The sequence below is a fragment of the Haliotis cracherodii genome, unplaced genomic scaffold (assembly GCF_022045235.1).
Source record: "Haliotis cracherodii isolate W230 unplaced genomic scaffold, xgHalCrac1.p SCAF_2, whole genome shotgun sequence".
In the NCBI taxonomy this organism is placed as follows: domain Eukaryota; kingdom Metazoa; phylum Mollusca; class Gastropoda; order Lepetellida; family Haliotidae; genus Haliotis; species Haliotis cracherodii.
Genome location: NW_027266275.1, coordinates 75,473,566 through 75,498,375, shown reverse-complemented (window position 1 = coordinate 75,498,375; position 24,810 = coordinate 75,473,566). Strand labels below are relative to the sequence as shown.

Sequence of the window (24,810 nt, the reverse complement as noted above, 5' to 3'; positions counted from 1 at the left end):
AAATTTCACATGTGTAATGATGTATCTATGGGTTATGTCTGAATTTGCAGCACCGAACTATTAATCTTACCACTTTTACAGGTGTTATGATCGAGTAGGGTGTGACAATGGAGCCAGTAGAATACCGAGCAGTGATTACGTTTTTATACTTGAAAGGTCGCACACCAAAAGAAACTTTCGATGAAATGAAAGCAACTTATGGGGAAGATGCCCCAAGACGTTGTTAAACACTGGCATCGCCATTTCAAGTGTGGTCGGACATCTGTGGAAACAGCTGCCATTCCTGGTCGCCCCCATTCACTATTTTGACAGACTTATCACACAGGATGAAACATGGGTCCATCACTTTGATCCTGAGACTAAAGTTCAGTCGATGCAATGGAAGCATGTGGAGTCACCACCCCCAAAGAAGGCAGGTGTCCAACCGTCTGCATGCAAGGTCATGCTCACGGTGTTTTTGGACCAGCACGGAGTAGTGATGATGGATTTCTTGGCAAAGGGTACCACAATTACAGGAGCTTATTATGCTTCACTGCTGCGGAAATTGTGGGACGCTATCAAGCTTAAGAGGCGTGGCATGCTGACCAAGGGTGTCCGTCTCCTGCAAGACAATGCTCCAGTACACAACTCTCATGTTGCCCAGACAGAAGCGCGGTCCTGTGGCTATGAAATCCTTCCACATCCTCCTTACTCTCCTGACCTTGCACCATCTGACTTCCACCTCTTTCAAACCATGAAGTCATTTTTGAAGGGAAAACGTTTCACAGATGATGAAACACTGATTTCTGAAGTCAAGTCCTTGTTTGAGACGCAAAATGAGGGCTTTTACAGGCGAGGTCTCCATAGTTGCATAAAACGATGGGAGAAGTGTGTAACTCTTGATGGTTCCTATGTGGAGAAAGACTAATACCTATGCCAAGTTTCATTCCACTAGGTCCATCGGAAGTGGGTCAGGGGAAATCTTTAATGAACACTCCTCGTAGGTTCAGCAAACAGGTTCAACTTGAACTGACATGTGCAGGGTTTGGTTTGTTTGTTTGTTGTTTAACGCCGCCCTCAGCAATATTCCAGCTATATGACAGCTGTCTGTAGTGAGTGAGTGAGTTAGTTGGGTTTAACGCCGCTTTTAACATTATTCCAGTTATATCATGGCGTGTCAGCTTAATGTGGGAGGAAAGCCCCAAGTGATGCAGGTCTTAGAAGTTTACCACTTCGGTGAAACCCACAAGCACGGGTATGGTGCTGACAAACCTAGAAACATCGGGGTGAACCGGGATTCGAACCCACAATCATAGGTTTCTGGCGTGTCAAGGAGACGCAACTCTGCACAGCGAATCGCGGCGCCTTAGACGACTGGGCCACCCGTAACCCGACGGCGGTCTGTAAATAATCGAGTCTGGACCAGACAATCCAGTGATTGACCTCATGAGCATCACTCAACGCAATTGAGATACGATGACATGCATCAACCATGTCAGCGAGCCTGATCACCCGACCCCGTTAGTCGCCTTTTACGATAAGCATAGTCGCCTTTTACGGTAAGCATGGGTTGCTGAAGACCTCTTCTACCCCGGTGGAAATGTGCAGGGAGTGAGAACAGTATTCTAGTTATATCATGGCGTGTTAGCTTGATGTGGGAAGAATGCCTGAAGAGAAGCAGGTCTGAGATGTTTACAACTTTGGTTAAGCCCACAAGCTCCGGTATGGTGTTGACCAACCTAGAAACAAACAGAGCGAACCCACAATCATAGATTTCTGGCGTGCCCAAGGGACGCAACCCTGGACAACGCATTGCAGCAATTCATACTACTGGGCGTTTTTTGAAGACATGACACGTAAGGATAGCAGATTTTTTTATTGTTTGTAACAACGTCTTGCCCTGTCATCAAGTGAATACTGAGTGAGAGTAAGAGTTATGATGTATAAATCCTGATCTGCTAACTAAAGGTTGGATTATGGTACACAGATAACAATATAAGGTGGAAGCCATGGGATCAAAGGGGGAGAAGCCAACTGGATAAACAAAGATTGAATATGTTTGTTACTTCAAATTACATGTCTACAAAATATATAGAATGTCAATGTAGACTATCTGGCATCAGCTCTGTGACCATCTTCCTGAGGTAAGGGTATTTACTGACTAAAAGTCCAGTTTCCACCCTTGCCGTATCAGGCTGGTATTATGGAGTTATCTTGACTGGACTAACGAGTCTATGCACCATCCAATAAGAATCTTGCAACGAAATCAACACCCGGTTCATAAACAACATGGATTTGAACGTGTAGATTTTGGTCGACTGCAGGATTTGCTAAGGATCTGTACTGTCAATTGGGCATCGACATATATTTTTCAAATCTTCTCATGGCGTTAATCAAGGTGCTCACGTGATTTGATGCACTTCGCAAAGAAAGTCCTGTTATATTACAATATAGATCTAAATCATCTATCATATCGTCTTGACTGGGCTCTGCCATATTGTTTAAAGCAGATGCAAGTGATGTGAGAGGTTGAATCTCATTAGTCAATAGGAGGGGCATAGAAAGGACATAACTCGCAATATCCACTGGTGGCCCTACAATCGATACCAGAAATTCCGGCCTAGTGCAGCAGGGGTATAAACTGGACTTTTACAGTCAGTTAACTCCCTTGCCTCAGGAAGATGCTCTGTGACATGGGTAACAACACATCACCACTGACACAAATTGTGCTCCACAAGATGTGGCACCCTCAGTGGCAGCCCGGACCGTGCAATCTTGTCAATGGCACCCTGGACTATATGCCCTTGTCAGTGGCACCCTGGACCATATGCTCTTGTCAGTGGCACCCTGGACCATATGCCTTTGTCAGTGGCACCCTGGACCATGCACCCTTGTCAGTGGCACCCCGGACCATACACCCTTGTCAGTGGCACCCTGGACCATACACCCTTGTCAGTGGCACCCTGGACCATATGCTCTTGTCAGTGGCACACCTGGACCATATTCCTTTGTCAGTGGCACCCCGGACCATGCATCCTTGTCAGTGGCACCCCGGACCATGCACCCTTGTCACTGGCACCCCGGACCATGCACCCTTGTCAGTGGCACCCTGGACCATGCACCCTTGTCAGTGGCACCCCGGACCATGCACCCTTGTCAGTGGCACCCCGACCATACACCCTTGTCAGTGGCACCCTGGACCATACACCCTTGTCAGTGGCACCCTGGACCATACACCCTTGTCAGTGGCACCCCGGACCATACACCCTTGTCAGTGGCACCCTGGACAATGCACCCTTGTCAGTGGCACCCTGGACCATACACCCTTGTCAGTGGCACCCTGGACCATACACCCTTGTCAGTGGCACCCTGGACAATGCACCCTTGTCAGTGGCACCCTGGACCATACACCCTTGTCAGTGGTACCCTGGACCATACACCCTTGTCAGTGGTACCCTGGACCATGCACCCTTGTCAGTGGCACCCTGGACCATACACCCTTGTCAGTGGCACCCTGGACCATACACCCTTGTCAGTGGCACCCTGGACAATGCACCCTTGTCAGTGGCACCCTGGACCATACACCCTTGTCAGTGGCACCCTGGACCATACACCCTTGTCAGTGGCACCCCGGACCATGCACCCTTGTCAGTGGTACCCCGGACCATACACCCTTGTCAGTGGCACCTTGGACCATATGCCCTTGTCAGTGGCACCCTGGACCATACACCCTTGTCAGTGGCACCCTGGACAATGCACCCTTGTCACTGGCAACCCCGACCATACACCCTTGTCAGTGGCACCCTGGACCATGCACCCTTGTCAGTGGCACCCCGGACCATATGCCCTTGTCAGTGGCACCCCGGACCATGCACCCTTGTCTGTGGCACCCCAGACATACACCCTTGTCACTGGCACCCTGGACCATATGCCTTTGTCAGTGGCATCCCGGACCATACACCCTTGTCAGTGGCACCCTGGACCATACACCCTTGTCAGTGGCATCCTGGACCATACACCCTTGTCAGTGGCACCCCGGACCATACACCCTTGTCAGTGGCACCCTGGACAATGCACCCTTGTCAGTGGCACCCTGGACCATACACCCTTGTCAGTGGCACCCTGGACCATACACCCTTGTCAGTGGCACCCTGGACAATGCACCCTTGTCAGTGGCACCCTGGACCATACACCCTTGTCAGTGGTACCCTGGACCATACACCCTTGTCAGTGGTACCCTGGACCATGCACCCTTGTCAGTGGCACCCTGGACCATACACCCTTGTCAGTGGCACCCTGGACCATACACCCTTGTCAGTGGCACCCTGGACAATGCACCCTTGTCAGTGGCACCCTGGACCATACACCCTTGTCAGTGGTACCCTGGACCATACACCCTTGTCAGTGGCACCCTGGACCATGCACCCTTGTCAGTGGTACCCCGGACCATGCACCCTTGTCAGTGGTACCCTGGACCATATGCCCTTGTCAGTGGTACCCTGGACCATATTCCCTTGTCAGTGGAACCCCGGACCATACACCCTTGTCAGTGGTACCCTGGACCATGCACCCTTGTCAGTGGTACCCTGGACCATGCACCCTTGTCAGTGGTACCCCGGACTATATGCCCTTGTCAGTGGTACCCCATGACTCATTGAGCATATTTTTTAATAAATAGAGGTCTGAAAGATTTTCTGTCAATGGATTTCAACTTGATATGCATGAATAGTTATCAGAGGGATATTGTCAATGGATTTCAACTTGATTTGTATAAATAGAGGTATCTGAAGGATTTCCCTTAAATGGATTTCAATGTATAAATAATGCAAAAATAGCAACAAGAACAAAGAACACATGATAAGAACTCTAGAATAGATATCACAGAAACCAGTAATGCATAGTTTACAATGACACTGTCAGGAATCTTAAAGCGATGCATAGCAGTGAGGACCTGTAATCCTGTTCTTTACCGATATGTATCTAGGCTTATGGATATCTTAGCTACTTAGAAAAGTGCTCTTGGTCTTCTAGGTTCCAGGGTAACTAGTTACAGCCTGGTGGTGTCCCCATTCAACTCGTCCTGTCTGTGGCCCTGGAACTTGGCCTCTTGTCCAGATACATCTTCTATCTGAGTTGCCCTAGTGTCGGCAGTTCCTGACTCGTCCTCTGCACAGAACACAGGATTGATTTGTCCCTGTATAGCATGTGACTCTCTGTCCGCGACAACGTCCGGACTCTCAACGTTTTGTGTCTTTTTCAGCAGCCGAGGCCCAAAGATGGTGACCAGAGCAGAGCCGATGGGAGCAGTGATCAAGATGGCCAACACGGCAATGGTCAGGATCTGTCAAGGACAGGGGAAGTATGTACTAGTGTAGGTCCTGTCAAGTGCAACCTCATTAATCTGGACATGACTGGTCAAAGAAATTGTCTGGAATAACAAAACATGGGTATGGAGAGATTTCCCTTTGTATGTACCATCACAAAAAGTGGGGTTTTGGATTAACAGGGTCCAGGCTAACAAGGTTTCACTCTATTCAATATAACGATCAGTACTAAAGTACTCACGGAAATGAAAAAAACTGTTTTTCTCAATTTAAAAATCGACACAAAGTGTTACGTAGTTGTAAATACGAAATAACAAAACAACTCGAAAAGTACTAGTCTGGATTTGCTAGTTTGATCTCAGTGAACAATACAAAATGTACTTTACAGGAGGTTATTTGTCAGCACTTTCAACATTCAAAAATAAAACTCAGTCCAAATTGACATAGCAGAAACAGACTATAGGCATTACCACTTGTTCTCACCTGTCGTCAAGGTGTCATAGGTCACCTTGATCTACTTACACCTGGTTATGCCCTGTTTCACAATAGTCTGTCTAATTCACATTTTTACACACTTTTACGTGTAAAAAGGCATAAAAACATTTCATACGCTGTATTTGTGCCACGGCCCAATTAGTACTAATTTAGTTGTTTGAATATTTACATATTTTGTATATTAACTGCAATAATTTAAGATCTGAGGTCGAAAAAAAAGTTTTTTTCCATTTCCGTGAGTACTTTAAGGAAGGAGGGCTGTAACAATACATTTGTTGTCATAAGATTGCAATACAGCACAAAATAAAGTTGAAAAGTCGAGTCTATGTAATCTAGTCTCTATAACTCATGTACTTACTGTCAGAAAATAGTATGTTACAAATTTTACCAACATTATTGATAAATACAATATGACCTGCTTAAACATACACATGTGTGAATACACAGCCGCACGTATACTACCCAAATCATGGTGTTAGGGACCCATCATTTAACATTCTGGAGTGAGGTAGAGAAGGCATTTATTGTTTCGGTCATTGCTTAAAAACAAACCCTTTCTCCGAAGTGAGTGAGTAAATGAATTGGGTTCAATGCCGCTTTGAACAGTATTCCAGTTAATTCACGGCGTGTCAGCTTGATGTGAGAGGAAAACCCAAAGTGATGAAGGCCTCAGACATTTACCACTTCAGTGAAACCCACCATCACGAGTACGGTGACGACAAACCTAGCAGCATAATTGGGGCGAACCTGGGATCCGTTCCACAAAGCGATCTAAGCGCTACGACTGTCGTAAGTCAGTGTTAAAGAATAGGAGTTACGACCGACTAAGAGCTAAGATTGCTTTGTGGAACGGGGCCCAGGTGAATTGCGGCGCCTCACACGACTGGGCCTCGTACGTCACCCTTTTGTCTGAATGGAACACAAGAAGGAGCCAAACGTGTTATTTTCAGGACATCCAACAAACCAGTAAATATCTTTTGTAAAACTTTTTATGGAATTGGTGCCAAAATAGAAAGATATTCGGTATCATCTGGAACATATTATTAAAAGACAACAAACCCAGCCCCCCCACAAGAATATCAATGGAGGGTCCCGAAGTATGCAGATGCATAGATGCACAGTAACATGAATCGTTGCAGCTCTGTGTGCTGGAAGGCAACAAGATGTCACAGAGTGTGAAAACAGGACAATCGTGGCCCCAAGGTCACCTGCATCTGTTGGCGCCGAGGACTGGATGCAGATCACAGATCATGAAAGTCAGATGAAGGATTGGTCTGCTGAGAAATATTGTTCAGGTCAATACAACATATTTTGTGCTTTTGGATTTGGGGTTCAAGATGCAGGAGCAAAATAAAAGACATGAATAAAAGTGTTATTGGAGATCATTTGGGTTAAGCATAAATGTCTGAAAATTCAATTGAAAAAGAAATAGCAAAACTACAAAGAAAAATATTCATGTTATAATAGCAATTATTCTAAATTACCGTATTCAACGTAATAAGCGCCCTGCTCTTATAAGAGCCCGTGGTGATATTGGCTAGTGAACAATCCCAATTAGAACCCCTTCTGATTGATCAATGTACACAAGACTTATTTATTCGTGTATAATACACACTAGTGTGTTACATGCACCCTTAATTATGGGCAATTAAATTCTGGAAAAATATATCCATCATATATAAACATTTCAGGCTGTCAGCAAAAACCACGAAATTTACGATCTTTCAACTCTGTTTTCAACTCTAATAAGAGCCCCTTATTTCTAATTTTGAGAGGGCCTGGGCACTTATTACATCAAATACGGTATTATTTTATTCATCAATTATTTCATCTGTAAAGCAGGAAAACAACTGGTTTGGCCTCCTCTGCGGTGTTGAATGTCATGTGACAAGTGGGACCAACAAGCACAACACATACCAGCGGGCAGCAAACATGGGCAGCCAATGAAGACTCTGCATACAACTTGTCTGGGTGCCGTTGTACAAAGTGATCTTAGCACTAAGATGATTGTAACTCATATACCTTAACACACACTTACTACAGTTGCAGCGCTGGGCAGTATGGGAAAAGAGGGAAGATGTTACACAGTCTGTGATTCACAACACTGTTACGTACCAACCATACCAATTATCAGGGGAAAATACTGGGCAGCTTTTTCAAACGCTGTTGACAAAAACAAAGATGCAAGTGAGTGCATAAGCGCAAGTCAAAAGCAAACAAGCTTGAAATACTCATATCCCCCGCCAATATGACATGTCCGGTTGTGTGCAAGGCAAGAAGTATTGTACTGTTTTCAAGATCTGCTCCCGAAACGAGCTCTACCGCCATTTTCAGTTTAAGTTAAAGCCGTTGCCATGGAAACTCGAACAATATTTTTTTCAAGAAACCCAAACTATTTTAAGGCACCAGTTCACCACTAGACCTTTCTATGTACCAAGTTTGGTTAAGATATTTCCATGATTTTTTAGTTCTGCTCCGGAACAAAACATGACGGACAGATGGACAGGAGGACAGACGGACGAACAGCACCCATTCCTATCTACCCCTTCCACTGTATGGTGGGGGATAATAACAGCAGCTTTGTGGACCAGATGGATGAACAGCCTGTGACACTCAGATAGCAACTGTGACACCACTGTACTGTGGTGTGAACACTTTACACAAGCAGAACCAAACCTGGAGTCGAACCTGGACTGATGTCCGGGTTGCTATCAGCACAAGTACTACACAATATGTAGCCCAGGTACCTTTCTGTTTTCACATATGTAGCATGGCTTGGTAACACATATGACACTGGAATCTGGTGCCTGTTGAGAATAGACTCCCAAACTTTAGTGCCCTTAATATTTCCATACCAGGGTAAATTTCTGGACTATTTTGGCTAGGGTACATCTGTGTATACAGAAATGTGTTTGGGTTTGTCTGTAATACCTGTTCCAGCTATGACCAACATGCATTAAAAGTAATTGAACAATATTCTGTTTACAGGTATCTGTGACTCATAAAGATTCTACCAAGTTGACTTTGGAGCATGTGTGGCAACAAAGGGATCCATATGTCATATGCCTTTCAATCTGTATTAACAGACACGCTCTTTAGAGTAAAAAGGTGTACAATTCTCAGAAATCCGAATTTGTACAAGGTACAAGGGTGGGTGTGGCTTGAATTGTGCACATGGATGGTTGGGACACACCTCTGGGTACAAGGGTGGGTGTGACTTGAATTGTGCACATGGATGGTTGGGACATACGTCTGGGACAAGGATGGGTGTGGCTTGAAACGGGTGCACAAGGATAGTTGGGACACACCTCTGGGTATAAGTGTGGATGTGGCTTGAAAAGGGAGCACATGGATGGTTGGGACATACCTCTGGGTACAAGGAGTGGTGTTCCTTGAATTGTGCACATGGATGGTTGGGACACTGCTATAGGTACAAGGGTGGGTGTGACTTGATTTGTGCACATGGATGGTTGGGACACACCTCTGGGTACAAGTTTGGGTGTTCCTTGAATTGTGCACATGGATGGTTGGGACACCGCTATAGGTACAAGGGTGGGTGTGACTTGAATTGTGCACATGGATGGTTGGGACACACCTCTAGGACAAGGATGGATGTGGCTAAAATTGTGCATATGGATGGTTGGGAGATACGTCTGGGACAAGGATGGGTGTGGCTTGAAACGGGTGCACATGGACGGTTGGGACATACCTCTGGGTACAAGGAGTGGTGTTCCTTGAATTGTGCACATAGATGGTTGGGACACTGCTATAGGTACAAGGGTGGGTGTGGCTTGAATTGTACATGGATGGTTGGGACACCCCTATAGGTACAACGGTGGGTGTATCTCAGCTTGATCTATAATGGGTACCGGTACAACTCACAACAGAGCCAAGCATGTATCTCAGCTGGATGTATAATGGGTACAACTCAACAACAGAGCCAAGCATGTATCTCAGCTGGATGTATAATGGGTACACCTCAACAACAGAGCCAAGCATGTATCTCAGCTGGATGTATAATGGGTTCAACTCAACAACAGAGCCAAGCATGTATCTCAGCTTGATGTATATTGGGTACAACTCAACAAGAGAGCCAAGCATGTATCTCAGCTTGATCTATAATGGGTACCGGTACAACTCAACAACAGAGCCAAGCATGTATCTCAGCTGGATGTATAATGGGTACAACTCAACAAGAGAGCCAAGCATGTATCTCAGCTTGATCTATAATGGGTACCGGTACAACTCAACAACAGAGCCAAGCATGTATCTCAGCTGGATGTATATTGGGTACAACTCAACAACAGAGCCAAGCATGTATCTCAGCTGGATGTATAATGGGTTCAACTCAACAACAGAGCCAAGCATGTATCTCAGCTTGATGTATATTGGGTACAACTCAACAAGAGAGCCAAGCATGTATCTCAGCTTGATCTATAATGGGTACCGGTACAACTCAACAACAGAGCCAAGCATGTATCTCAGCTGGATGTATAATGGATACAACTCAACAACAGAGCCAAGCATGTATCTCAGCTTGATGTATAATGGGTACACCTCAACAACAGAGCCAAGCATGTATCTCAGCTGGATGTATATTGGGTACAACTCAACAACAGAGCCAAGCATGTATCTCAGCTGGATGTATAATGGGTACAACTCAACGACAGAGCCAAGCATGTATCTCAGCTGGATGTATAATGGGTACAACTCAACAACAGAGCCAAGCATGTATCTCAGCTGGATGTATAATGGGTTCAACTCAACAACAGAGCCAAGCATGTATCTCAGCTGGATGTATAATGGGTTCAACTCAACAACAGAGCCAAGCATGTATCTCAGCTGGATGTATATTGGGTACAACTCAACAACAGAGCCAAGCATATATCTCAGCTGGATGTATATTGGGTACAATTCAACAACAGAGCCAAGCATGTATCTCAGCTGGATGTATAATGGGTACCGGTACAACTCAACAACAGAGCCAAGCATGTATCTCAGCTTGATGTATAATGGGTACAACTCAACAACAGAGCCAAGCATGTATCTCAGCTGGATGTATATTGGGTACAACTCAACAACAGAGCCAAGCATGTATCTCAGCTTGATGTATAATGGGTTCAACTCAACAACAGAGCCAAGCATGTATCTCAGCTGGATGTATAATGGGTTCAACTCAACAACAGAGCCAAGCATGTATCTCAGCTGGATGTATAATGGGTTCAACTCAACAACAGAGCCAAGCATGTATCTCAACTTGATCTATAATGGGTACAACTCAACAACAGAGCCAAGCATGTATCTCAACTTGATGTATAATGGGTTCAACTCAACAACAGAGCCAAGCATGTATCTCAGCTTGATGTATAATGGGTTCAACTCAACAACAGAGCCAAGCATGTATCTCAGCTGGATGTATAATGGGTTCAACTCAACAACAGAGCCAAGCATGTATCTCAGCTGGATGTATAATGGGTACAACTCAACAACAGAGCCAAGCATGTATCTCAGCTTGATCTATAATGGGTTCAACTCAACAACAGAGCCAAGCATGTATCTCAACTTGATGTATAATGGGTTCAACTCAACAACAGAGCCAAGCATGTTTCTCAGCTTGATGTATAATGGGTACCGGTACAACTCACAACAGAGCCAAGCATGTATCTCAGCTTGATGTATAATGGGTACAGGTACAACTCAACAACGGAGCCAAGCATGTATCTCAGCTTGATGTATAATGGGTACACCTCAACAACAGAGCCAAGCATGTATCTCAGCTGGATGTATAATGGGTTCAACTCAACAACAGAGCCAAGCATGTATCTCAGCTTGATGTATAATGGGTACAACTCAACAACAGAGCCAAGCATGTATCTCAGCTGGATGTATAATGGGTACAACTCAACAACAGAGCCAAGCATGTATCTCAGCTTGATGTATAATGGGTACAACTCAACAACAGAGCCAAGCATGTATCTCAACTTGATGTATAATGGGTTCAACTCAACAACAGAGCCAAGCATGTATCTCAGCTTGATGTATAATGGGTACAACTCAACAACAGAGCCAAGCATGTATCTCAGCTTGATGTATAATGGGTACACCTCAACAACAGAGCCAAGCATGTATCTCAGCTTGATGTATATAATGGGTACACCTCAACAACAGAGCCAAGCATGTATCTCAACTTGATGTATAATGGGTTCAACTCAACAACAGAGCCAAGCATGTATCTCAACTTGATGTATAATGGGTACCGGTACAACTCAACAACAGAGCCAAGCATGTATCTCAACTTGATGTATAATGGGTACACCTCAACAACAGAGCCAAGCATGTATCTCAGCTTGATGTATAATGGGTTCAACTCAACAACAGAGCCAAGCATGTATCTCAGCTGGATGTATAATGGGTTCAACTCAACAACAGAGCCAAGCATGTATCTCAGCTGGATGTATAATGGGTACACCTCAACAACAGAGCCAAGCATGTATCTCAACTTGATGTATAATGGGTTCAACTCAACAACAGAGCCAAGCATGTATCTCAGCTGGATGTATAATGGGTTCAACTCAACAACAGAGCCAAGCATGTATCTCAGCTTGATGTATAATGGGTACACCTCAACAACAGAGCCAAGCATGTATCTCAGCTTGATCTATAATGAGTACCGGTACAACTCAACAACAGAGCCAAGCATGTATCTCAGCTGGATGTATAATGGGTACACCTCAACAACAGAGCCAAGCATGTATCTCAGCTGGATGTATAATGGGTACAACTCAACAACAGAGCCAAGCATATATCTCAGCTGGATGTATAATGGGTTCAACTCAACAACAGAGCCAAGCATGTATCTCAGCTTGATGTATAATGGGTACCGGTACAACTCACAACAGAGCCAAGCATGTATCTCAACTTGATGTATAATGGGTACAACTCAACAACAGAGCCAAGCATGTATCTCAGCTGGATGTATAATGGGTACAACTCAACGACAGAGCCAAGCATGTATCTCAGCTTGATGTATAATGGGTACACCTCAACAACAGAGCCAAGCATGTATCTCAGCTTGATGTATAATGGGTACAACTCAACAACAGAGCCAAGCATGTATCTCAGCTTGATCTATAATGGGTACCGGTACAACTCAACAACAGAGCCAAGCATGTATCTCAGCTGGATGTATAATGGGTACAACTCAACAACAGAGCCAAGCATGTATCTCAGCTTGATCTATAATGGGTACCGGTACAACTCAACAACAGAGCCAAGCATGTATCTCAGCTGGATGTATAATGGGTACAACTCAACAACAGAGCCAAGCATGTATCTCAGCTTGATCTATAATGGGTACCGGTACAACTCAACAACAGAGCCAAGCATGTATCTCAGCTGGATGTATAATGGGTACAACTCACAACATTGGGGTCAACTATGGCTGTCTATTTCACAAAAGATTTTTCTAATCTTGAAAATGTTTGTACATTTCTATCATCAGATCTTTTTAATTCCAGGCCAACACTTGTTTGTTGTTATTTGCTGCAGTGAGTCAGATTGCATCTAGATTTAAATCAGGGCATCAAGAGTCTGTACCACACACTTTATTGATTGATATTGATCCTGAAGACTTCTGATCAGCTGTTACCACCAGCACAGGTTGTTGTGGACATTGTCACTGTGGTTTCCACAAAGGGTCCATATGTTTCCGTATATTCATAGATGTTTCCATTGAGGCACTGCAGGCAATTATCAACAATATATGAATGAGCTGAAAAAAGAAACAAATGATACACATTAATGAAAGCCACCCTCAGTTACTTCCCCTTGTCGCATGGTTGCCTGGGGAAAGTGCAGCTTCAATATGTCTGTGATAATGAATCATCAGGAATACAGGACAAGTAAATACTGTTTAAAGTCATCATTAGAGTTGCAAAATGAAGTCAAAAACATGAATTATACACACAAAACATAGAGTTGGTGAGTGAGTCAGTTTGATTTTATGCCGCTTTTAACAATATTTCAGCAATATCACGGCGGCGGACACCAGAAATGGGCTTCACACATTGTACCCATGTACATTCTACCCGACCGCCCCTACGAAAAAAAGAGAATATTATACATGTACAAGCATGTGAGTCATACTGATTTTACGAGTGTCAGAATTCTTGTTTGTCCTGAGTGAAAGCGAGGGTAATACATGAATTCTTACATGAGTTTCGTAAAATCAGTGTAACACATATGCGAGTGACATAATTTCTTTAATACCCATTATTTATTAGTCCTTTTGAGCTACCCTTTTGAAAAATGTACTGATCACCACAGCTGTCAAAGAAAACCCCAATTTGTCACATGATGTTAACAATTTTCAGCTATGACATCATTTCATAAGATTTGAACAATGACAACAGTGCTGTTTGGATGACTGAAACATACATTGGTGCACCAGTTTATTTCTAACCCTATGGGTAATAAACAGCGTTATCACTATCTCCTGCCATGGGCACATTAGAATTATGTTTGTTCATATAGCAGTGAATATAAACTATAAAAAAGAGTCCCATAAAGCCTTAAGAAGAGATAGCCACTTGGGCTGCTTTATGTCATCACAAACAATGATTACATGTGAAATTATTACACACAAAAGGCTCATTCTCTGGAAAAAATAAATTAGTCTTGATGAGTATCTCTTAGATAAGCTAACATCATAGTTTCTGAGAAAAATAGTCCCCACTGCAGACCCTATGCACATTGTAAAACATCATGGATCAAGGGCCGTAACTGTGTATGCTCAAAACCTAAAAACATATAGCCAGGGAGGTAACTCCAGAAAAAAATACATGTAATTTATGGGACTAATTTTGAACACAGTCTTGACCAGTATCTCTTCAATAAGCATGCAAAGTTTCATTCATGTAGCTTCAGTAGTTTCTGAGAAAACATGTCCCCATTGCAGACACCATCCACTAAGTTGAAAAGCATGGAACAAGGGCCAGAACTCTGCAAAACAATAATTGACGGGACCTGGTTTCAAACTCGATCTTGACAAGTATCTCTTAGATAAGCATGCAATTTGCACTCTAATGAAAAGCGCAAAGCAAGGGCCATAACTCTGTAAAAAATGAATTTAAGACACCAATTTTCAAACCCATTTGAGATCATGACCAGTAACATCAGTGTGTAAATTTCATTTCTCTGACTTAAATAGTTTTTGAGATAATTTCTCCCCTTTGAGAAGCAGACGAAAGGACCGACGTATGAATGAACCTATTTCCCCCGCCCAACTTTGTGGCTGGGGATGATAATAATAACTCATCAACTTTGATATCCAAGATCAAACATCAGACACACTGTTTTACAGAAGAGGTTATGTCACTGTAAACAATATAGCTGAAAAACTGCATGACCATAATACACACTTCCTTATTAAAGGATTCTTTAAATTGATACATAATTCATATTTCATTACTAATATCATCACAGATATCATGATGCTAGACATTCTCCTAAGTTTGGGTCGAGATATCATGATGCTAGACATTCTCCTAAGTTTGGGTCCAGATATCATGATGCTAGACATTCTCCTAAGTTTGGGTCGAGATATCATGATGCTAGACATTCTCCTAAGTTTGGGTTCAGATATCATGATGCTAGACATTCTCCTAAGTTTGGGTTCAGATATCATGATGCTAGACATTCTCCTAAGTTTGGGTTCAGATATCATGATGCTATACATTCTCCTAAGTTTGGGTTCAGATATCATGATGCTAGACATTCTCCTAAGTTTGGGTCCAGATATCATGATGCTAGACATTCTCCTAAGTTTGGGTCCAGATATCATGATGCTAGACATTCTCCTAAGTTTGGGTTCAGATATCATGATGCTAGACATTCTCCTAAGTTTGGGTCCAGATATCATGATGCTAGACATTCTCCTAAGTTTGGGTCCAGATATCATGATGCTAGACATTCTCCTAAGCTTAGGTCCAGATATCATGATGCTAGACATTCTCCTAAGTTTGGGTTCAGATATCATGATGCTAGACATTCTCCTAAGTTTGGGTTCAGATATCATGATGCTAGACATTCTCCTAAGTTTGGGTCCAGATATCATGATGCTAGACATTCTCCTAAGTTTGGGTCCAGATATCATGATGCTAGACATTCTCCTAAGCTTAGGTCCAGATATCATGATGCTAGACATTCTCTTAAGTTTGGGTTCAGATATCATGATGCTAGACATTCTCCTAAGTTTGGGTTCAGATATCATGATGCTAGACATTCTCCTAAGTTTGGGTCCAGATATCATGATGCTAGACATTCTCCTATGTTTGGGTTCAGATATCATGATGCTAGACATTCTCCTGAGATTGGGTCGAGATATCATGATGCTAGACATTCTCTTAAGTTTGGGTTCAGATATTATGATGCTAGACATTCTCCTAAGTTTGGGTTCAGATATTATGATGCTAGACATTCTCCTAAGTTTGGGTCCAGATATCATGATGCTAGACATTCTCCTATGTTTGGGTTCAGATATCATGATGCTAGACATTCTCCTAAGTTTGGGTCCAGATATCATGATGCTAGACATTCTCCTGAGATTGGGTCGAGATATCATGATGCTAGACATTTTCCTAAGTTTGGGTTCAGATATTATGATGCTAGACATTCTCCTAAGTTTGGGTTCAGATATTATGATGCTAGACATTCTCCTAAGTTTGGGTCCAGATATCGTGATGCTAGACATTCTCCTAAGTTTAGGTCCAGATATCATAATGCTAGACATTCTCTTAAGTTTGGGTTCAGATATCATGATGCTAGACATTCTCCTAAGTTTGGGTCCAGATATCATGATGCTAGACATTCTCCTAAGTTTGGGTTCAGATATCATGATGCTAGACATTCTCCTAAGTTTGGGTCCAGATATCATGATGCTAGACATTCTCCTAAGTTTGGGTTCAGATATCATGATGCTAGACATTCTCTTAAGTTTGGGTTCAGATATCATGATGCTAGACATTCTCCTAAGTTTGGGTTCAGATATCATGATGCTAGACATTCTCCTAAGTTTGGGTCCAGATATCATGATGCTAGACATTCTCCTAAGTTTGGGTTCAGATATCATGATGCTAGACATTCTCCTAAGTTTGGGTTCAGATATCATGATGCTAGACATTCTCCTGAGATTGGGTCCAGATATCGTGATGCTAGACATTCTCCTAAGTTTAGGTCCAGATATCATGATGCTAGACATTCTCCTAAGTTTGGGTTCAGATATCATGATGCTAGACATTCTCCTAAGTTTGGGTTCAGATATCATGATGCTAGACATTCTCTTAAGTTTGGAGCTCATACCTACAGACAATGGTGAAGCAGTTATGTTGACTGATGGATGAAGACAATGAAGGAGAAGACAATATACATAACAATGAATTGAGCAACAAGGCCCTGTAGCTCACCTTAAGTTTGAATTAATAATGTTATTATAAGGGTAACGCTATTTTTCAGGGCATTATCATTTGCAGAAGCATGAGGTCTTCCATTAACTGCCCGACAAAGGAGTGCAGTTGAAAAGACCGAGGGCTTCTGCAAATGAAAATGCCCTGAAAAATAGTGTTACCGTCATTATGGCTAAAATGGATGGAATTTGTTATCAAATAAAAAGAAACAACAATATCGATTTTGAAACATTGACAGCAATCAACACGAATGTCTCTGACCAACTGTTACAAATATGGAAACATCATAGAACAAACCAAATGACATCACTATTGAACGTGACGTCACCTATCCCATCTTATGACGTCACCTAACAACGGGCGTGATAATGGCCCGCCGTCAAGCAATATGAGGGCATTATCAAGTTACAGTGGACAGCTCATTTTTGATAACATGCGGGCGGTTTAATAATAATTCTATCCATTTTAGCTATATGCTACAAACTTATTATGGTGACAAAGATCAATAGCAAGTGAGGAAAACTGGTCCAAAAAATTTCTTTGAACCATCATTTGTCAATTTAGATATGTAAAAAAATTTAAACACAAACTAATTAAAACAAAATCACAATGAATCGCACAAAACAAGATGCCTTCATTTGATGGACCATGTCAAACGGAACAAGTTCATTAGTCAGACAGTATCAGACGAATTGACATGTAAGAGAAAAATGATCTTTCTACTGCACAGGTCAGCGTCGGAATCACTGCGAGTCAATTACAATAAACATAAAATGTCAATGCCAGTCTCATCCGACAAAAGAGATTCCATAGGGCCCAAAAGTCAAAATAGGGGTGAAAACTATAGGAATGGATCACTGAAAGTCAGTGATGACGCAAGGTGTTTATTGAAAGGGTAAGCACGTCCTGCTCTACCAGTAGCACTCGCCACTCTCACAATTTGCATAAAAATAAAAAATGTCAGAAACCTCTCTTAAGACATCAAAACAAATTTTATCAAATTAATAAAAGAAACATGCACCAAAAAACAATATGAAACACACAATATTCAATATATTTATTTCATTTATTCACACATGTATCTTGAAATACTTAAAAAATCATTCTAAAATTACATTTTTCTTGGTTTTTTTTAGAGAAATAACCTCTATCTAAATCTACTGGCAAAAGACTACTTCAAATTATTGGCACTTGAGACAAGCTGAGTGGCCATTTTAAGGTAGTACCGATGATGCTGGTTCTTCAACAACAAACAAATGTCACGAGTGACATTATCACGACCTGATCAACACTCTACTCACACTATAACAAACTACCAACTACAGGGAATTCAGACAATCAAATACTGTTTGAAATAATGTTGTAGACAATTAAAAGTAAATTTACACTAGTCAATCTGTGGTATCCCTGATATTCAGTAGCATCTATGACATCACTACACCGGAGGATCACGTCCATGATGTCCAACATGTATGGAGAATCTACTGATATGATTGTCAACAAGTGGATCTTGGCCCACTTGCACATGACGATCTTAGCATAACTACCAAAGTCTATGTTAGAGTATGGGATTTTCAACTATCTTAATTCTATGTATGAGTACTATTGACAAAGTAGACATAATATCATTATTATAGTGTTATAGCATGTTTCAGTAAAGAACTTTATAAGATTGTCAAGTAAGACTGTCTACATTGTCATCCGTCAACTTCTAAGAAATGCCTATCAAACAATTCAAGAGTCCTATCGTCGTAGCATTACAACTATCGTAAGTCTTTGTTCGTGTATTTCGTGTATTTTCACATTTTTGTAGATCATCATAGTGCTATGAGAAAGTGAGTGGGTCAACGCCGCTTTCAACAGTATTACAGTTATATCACGGCATGTCAGCATAATGTGGGACGAAAGCCCGAAGTGATGCAGGTATAAGACATTTACCACTTCGATGAAACCTATAAGTACGAGTATGGTGCTGACAAACCAAGAAACATAATCGGGGTGAACTGGGATTCAAACCCACATTCATAGGTTTCTGCAAAGTGAATCGCGTTGCCTTAACGACTGGGCCCCCCGTGCCCCCTCATAGTTCTATGATTATCGTAACTCTTTGTTAGAGAATGAGAGTTCAGATCGTCATAGCATTATGGATATTGTTAGTCTATGTTATAGTATGGGAGTTAAGAGTCATAGCACTATGATGGCTTTGTGCAAGTGGCTCCAGTTCTCTTCATGAAGGCAACAGTTGAACGTCTCACTGAGCACAGAGAAATGTCCTGCCTCAGGGCAACAAGCCAGGTCCCAGAAGCAGTGAGCAATTGAGCGAGGTATATCAGGGTCAGAGTAGTAAACTCTGGAAAGACTTGCTGTTTTCACAAAAAAATCCAGTTGTGTAACATAAACTACAAATGAGCTGTGAACTAGTTTCATTTAAATCGTAGTATCTACCCCTGCTCCACAATCTCAAAGAAGTTATCTTTTCTATCCTAAGCTTTGCCACCTGGCCTGAAGGACATTATACTAAACGGCACACTCCTGGCATGATGTGCAGACAAATAGTAAGTGAGGGTATGTCACAGCAAACTGCAGAGTCAGCAATAAACAGTGGTCAGTGGTGTGACCCAAACATGATGTTTCTGATGAAAGGTGGGAAACGGCCATTGGATATTCAAGGCGGGCTGGAATTTTTTTATAAAATATTTGGGCAGAGCTTCAGTCGATGTTCTAACCAGATATAATCACACACCTTCTTCAGCCGATGTTCTAATCAAATATAATCAGCTACTTTCTTCAGGACAGAGCTTCAGTCGATGTTCTAACCAGATATAATCACACACATTCTTCTCAACAGAGCTTCAGCCAATGTTCCAGCCAGATGTCACGCCATACTTTCTTCAGGACAGAGCTTCAGCCGATGTTCCAACCAGATGTAATCACACATTCTTCTTGATAGACCTTCAGCCAATGTTCCAGCCAGATGTGACTCCATACTTTCTTCTGGGCAGAGCTTCGGCCGGTGTTCTAACCAAATACAATCACACACATTCTTCTCGATAGAGCTTCAGCCAATGTTCAAGCCAGATGTGATGCCATAATTTCTTCTGGGCAGAGCTTCCGCCGGTGTTCCAACCAGAAATATCAAACACATTCTTCTCGATAGACCTTCAGCCAGTGTTCAAGCCAGATGTGACTCCATACTTTCTTCTGGGCAGAGCTTCCGCCAGTGTTCCAACCAGAAATATCAAACACATTCTTCTCGATAGACCTTCAGCCAGTGTTCCAGCCAGATGTGACCCCACACTTTCTTCTGGGCCTTCTCACAGAAGCATCTTCTCCCTAAGACCTCCTTCCCCTGCCTCATTTTCTTCGTCGTCCTCAAGAGGTAGAGCAACTTCAGCAACCCCAACAGCCCCTTTGTCTTTCAGTGTCTGCTTCAGCAACCTTGGTCCCATAATGGACACAATGGCTGCCCCGAGGGGCGCGGTCACCAAGATGGACAACACCGCCAATGTTAAAACCTGAATGTGTCACACATCAATCCCACAGCAGGAAATCAATTTGTAATCAAAGTTCAACATACAATTCAATATGTTAAGTAAATATGAAGGTTGATGTTTCAATGCAATTGAAAGATATCATTGATCAAACACAATCATATTACCCCAAAACATATTCAAGGGATCAAACAACAACATGAGTGTAAATGACATACAATGGATACAAGGCATATGCAAACACAGAAGTGTTCAATAGCAAAAAAGCAACGTGGTGAATTCATAAAAAGAGTTTTAAATTCATGAAAAACATGGTGAATATATTTATGGTACATTAACATGCAAACAGAATAAGTAAGGCATATACAGACGAGGTTTTCCAGGCATATCCCAGTATGCAACAGTAGCAGATTAGATCATTGAAGGTCACAGCCGAGGAGTTGAAGGTCAAGTTGTTGTCCAGATCATCAGAAATGCAGAGTGGAAAGAAAGGGTTTTTGTTAATAAACATGATCTCAGAAAAGCGTTATGGTCCTCGAAATCAGTTACTATCATTACATAAGGCACAATTTACCTCACTATTGGTTATCCTCAGTGAAAACAGTTCAAAATGATGAACCATGTCCTTCTGTGGACAATGCCGTTACACTTTACTGATACTCTTAATCAGGCCAAGATAGAACTGTGTATGCTATGTTTGTTAAATTTGCACACAGTCACCAAAAGACCACAAATAGAAAGATATACACTGAGTTGGTACAATAAAACTATTTCCTGCATCAGTAGACGACAAAGCAGTTGGTAAAAAAAAAGAAGGAATTTAGCCATTTTACTCTAATTCCTTGGCCACCTCCTTTGGAACAGCAAATAGTCTAAGTGTGCAACATTAAATTCACAGGCATATTTCAGCATTTTGGTCCTTTTGAATGCATATTTTAAAAAAGTCATACATCATTCTTTCTTAGTGTTCTCATTGTCAGGCGTGTTAGTGTTGCTTCATAAAATAAACCATTAAGATAAACATACTCACTAGACATTCCATCATTATTATAAGGGGCAGCATGCAACCACTCCACTTGACTTCTCATGCATACAACCACCCACGGCAAGTGCTGAATACTTAACATTGTTATGACATTATGTTATGACATGCATCACATTTGCCATCATTAAAACCCAGGCGATTAGAAGATTGACATAGGCGGGTGCTTATTAAAACAGAACAAAACAAAAAGCGCAAACTTAATTCAAAGGCTGAAACTAAAACCTTGGCAATAATAGCTTCCAAGGTGATTCCCGCTAGTGTATGCATTTAATAAACGTAATCTTCTTGTTGGGTGTGATTTTCTTGTATGTTTGTTTGTTGTTTAACATGGCACTCAGCAATATTCCAGCTATAGGACGGCGATCTGTAAATAATCGAGTCTGGACCAGACAATCCAGTAATTGACATCATGAGCATCGATCCACCCAATTGGGATACGATGACATGTATCAACCAAGTCAGCGAGCCTGACCACCTGATCCCGTTAGTCGCCTCTTACGACAAGCATAGTCGCATTTTACAGCAAGCATGGGTTGCTGAAGACCTGTATTAGGAATAAACATTGTATTTATCATGCCTTGGTGAGCTAAATACATAGTGCTTATTCCTAATGTTGATTACCATCCCAAAACATACAAACCTGATAACCTCTTTATCAAATAATGTTATTATTAAATTCTATCGTTGAAAAAAGCATCCTTGCTTTTTACAAATTATATCTAGACATTGCAAGTTTTCCTGGACCAATTTATGCCATTGCAATGTGTAATTGCCACATAGGCAAAAAGGCAACTGCCTACACATAATGTTTCAGTATCAGTAATCATTTTAAGCTGCAATATATCAGTCCACCTGCTAGAGTAACTGCCCTTAGTCAAAGAGAAGATAATCTAGTCTAGGAGATTTCACATTTGTTTAGAGTCTGCCTGTCCTGTCATAAATTTATGAAATGTAGTCAGTAACACACAGCGATAACATGAAACAGGGTGTTTATCTTAATATTAGGCTTAACTTGTAAACAATCATCTGCAACTAACTGGCAGGTGTGAATCCTGCTTGGGTACAATGTAGGTAGCAGACGTAATGGAAGTCCCCAAAGCCACATGGTGGTCTAACTAAGTTGCTGGTGATCTGGAGCTTGGTTTTTTCTAATGAGTTTGTTATGTATAGTGAGTCATCTTCATATGGTCTCATAGTAGCAATAAATACAAATCTGTGATAAACTTGTTGTTCCACAGTCTTCCATTGACAACGATATAGCTGAATTACTGCCGATATCACTTGAAATTGTAACTCACCCAAACAGTGCACTATCTATCTAACCATTTCATGTCCAATATCAAGCTTATTGTGCAAAGAAATTTAAGAACAATATATAAGAGTAACTATGATCAGTTTAAAGTAAAGATGACAAAAGGTATATTTTTTAAAGGAATGTTAGAAAAAACAGAAATCATCTAAACCTAACATGAAATAAAAAGCCCAAAATAATCAAATCAACACAAGCAAATAAAGTATTAGCTGTGCTGAAAGTGAACATAAAATAGCTAATGGCACACATGAAGTGTTAAAAGGCAAAACTGATAAAAGCAAAAATGCAATAAAAAATTAATATAACACCGAATCCATCTGCATGTACAAGATATATACATATATGATATCATGAAACATGCTAAAAAACAAACAAGGGTGTAATAGTCATATAGATGTCAAGCTGAAAGTGTTGGGGGGTCCTTTCCCGTCAGTTCTATGAACAATTATATGAAACAATGAACAGTCAAGAGGAAAAAAGCCTGTGAGTGCAATACGAAAGACTGCATTTAATGGTCAAACAATGAGCTACAACATCAACAGCAAGCACAAACATGACCCATTATTAGTCCCACTCCCCTCCCTATCCCAGCATGCATTGTTTAGAGACCCTCTTCCTCAAGGGAGATAATTATTACTGACCTGTTTGCCTAAATTCTCCAGCTCTGGTTTACCTTCAGAAATAGCCATTTCATAAGCTTTGGCACCAATGGCAGCCTGCAGAAAAACAGAAGTCATTTCAAAACTCAACATTATTGATCATTCTCTATATTGTTTAGGGTTACAAAATTTGAATATCTATGTGTATTTAAACAATACAACAGTATTACTTTCATGTACATGTCACTGGGATCCAGATATGATTTATTTTCAAAGGATTAGTGTGCAGATCTGCAATTGTTCATGGAATAAAACATGTGCAGCAGAAATCAAATCTGGATCATTAATTCAGCAGAAATGTTCTCCAAACGCCTAAATCACTCACAAAACAGAACCTGCCTTCTGAGCTCATTTACTTATGAAGAAAGATATGACCCTTAATCTCTGACCAACATGGGCCCCATGGTCATTTGAATTAGGTACATTAGTATTCGACTGAATTAGAAGCTAAATGACAATTGAAGTGTCGTCTGTTGTCATAACCTCACCTGGACCGTGGCTTTGGGCAGCCATGCAAAGGGAATGAACATCCTCTCCCTGAGGTTGAGAGGTGTGAAGAACACTGCCAGGAAGGACACCACCATCCTTACTGCCAATCCGATTCCAAGGGTGGCTAGGCCGAGACCTGGAGGCATACATCACATCTCAATCATCCTGTCACATACCTCTAAACACCAATGTTGTTCTAGTCAATACTCTCTTGGCAAAATCTACCAGTGGTGTTCTTGGCGATACACTCTAGGCAGAACCTACCAATGTTGTTCTAGTCAATACTCTCTAGGCAAAATCTACCAGTGGTGTTCTTGGCGATACACTCTAGGCAGAACCTACCAATGGTGTTCTTGGCGATACACTCTAGGCAGAACCTACCAATGGTGTTCTTGGCGATACACTCTAGGCAGAACCTACCAATGGTGTTCTTGGCGATACACTCTAGGCAGAACCTACCAATGGTGTTCTTGGCGATACTCTCTTGGCAAAATCTACCAATATTGTTCTTAGCAATACTCTCTACACAGCAGAACCTACCAATGGTGTTCTTG

The 24,810-nt window shown here is 41.9% G+C and overlaps 1 protein-coding gene across 1 annotated transcript in view; it reads right to left on the bottom strand.

Annotated features, from left to right (window-relative positions):
* Window positions 1-4,342: 4,342 nt before the first annotated feature.
* The window catches only part of LOC139468521 (sodium/hydrogen exchanger 9B2-like), a 39,175-nt gene continuing 18,707 nt past the window's right edge, over window positions 4,343-24,810 (bottom strand). Inside the window, exons 9-11 of the mRNA XM_071250530.1 lie at window positions 24,256-24,392; window positions 23,750-23,824; window positions 4,343-5,320 (exon numbers count right to left, since the gene is read on the bottom strand). Of these exons, the coding sequence (XP_071106631.1) occupies window positions 5,027-5,320; window positions 23,750-23,824; window positions 24,256-24,392 (506 nt within the window). The 3' untranslated portion in view covers window positions 4,343-5,026. The remainder of the gene's footprint in view (window positions 5,321-23,749; window positions 23,825-24,255; window positions 24,393-24,810) is intronic.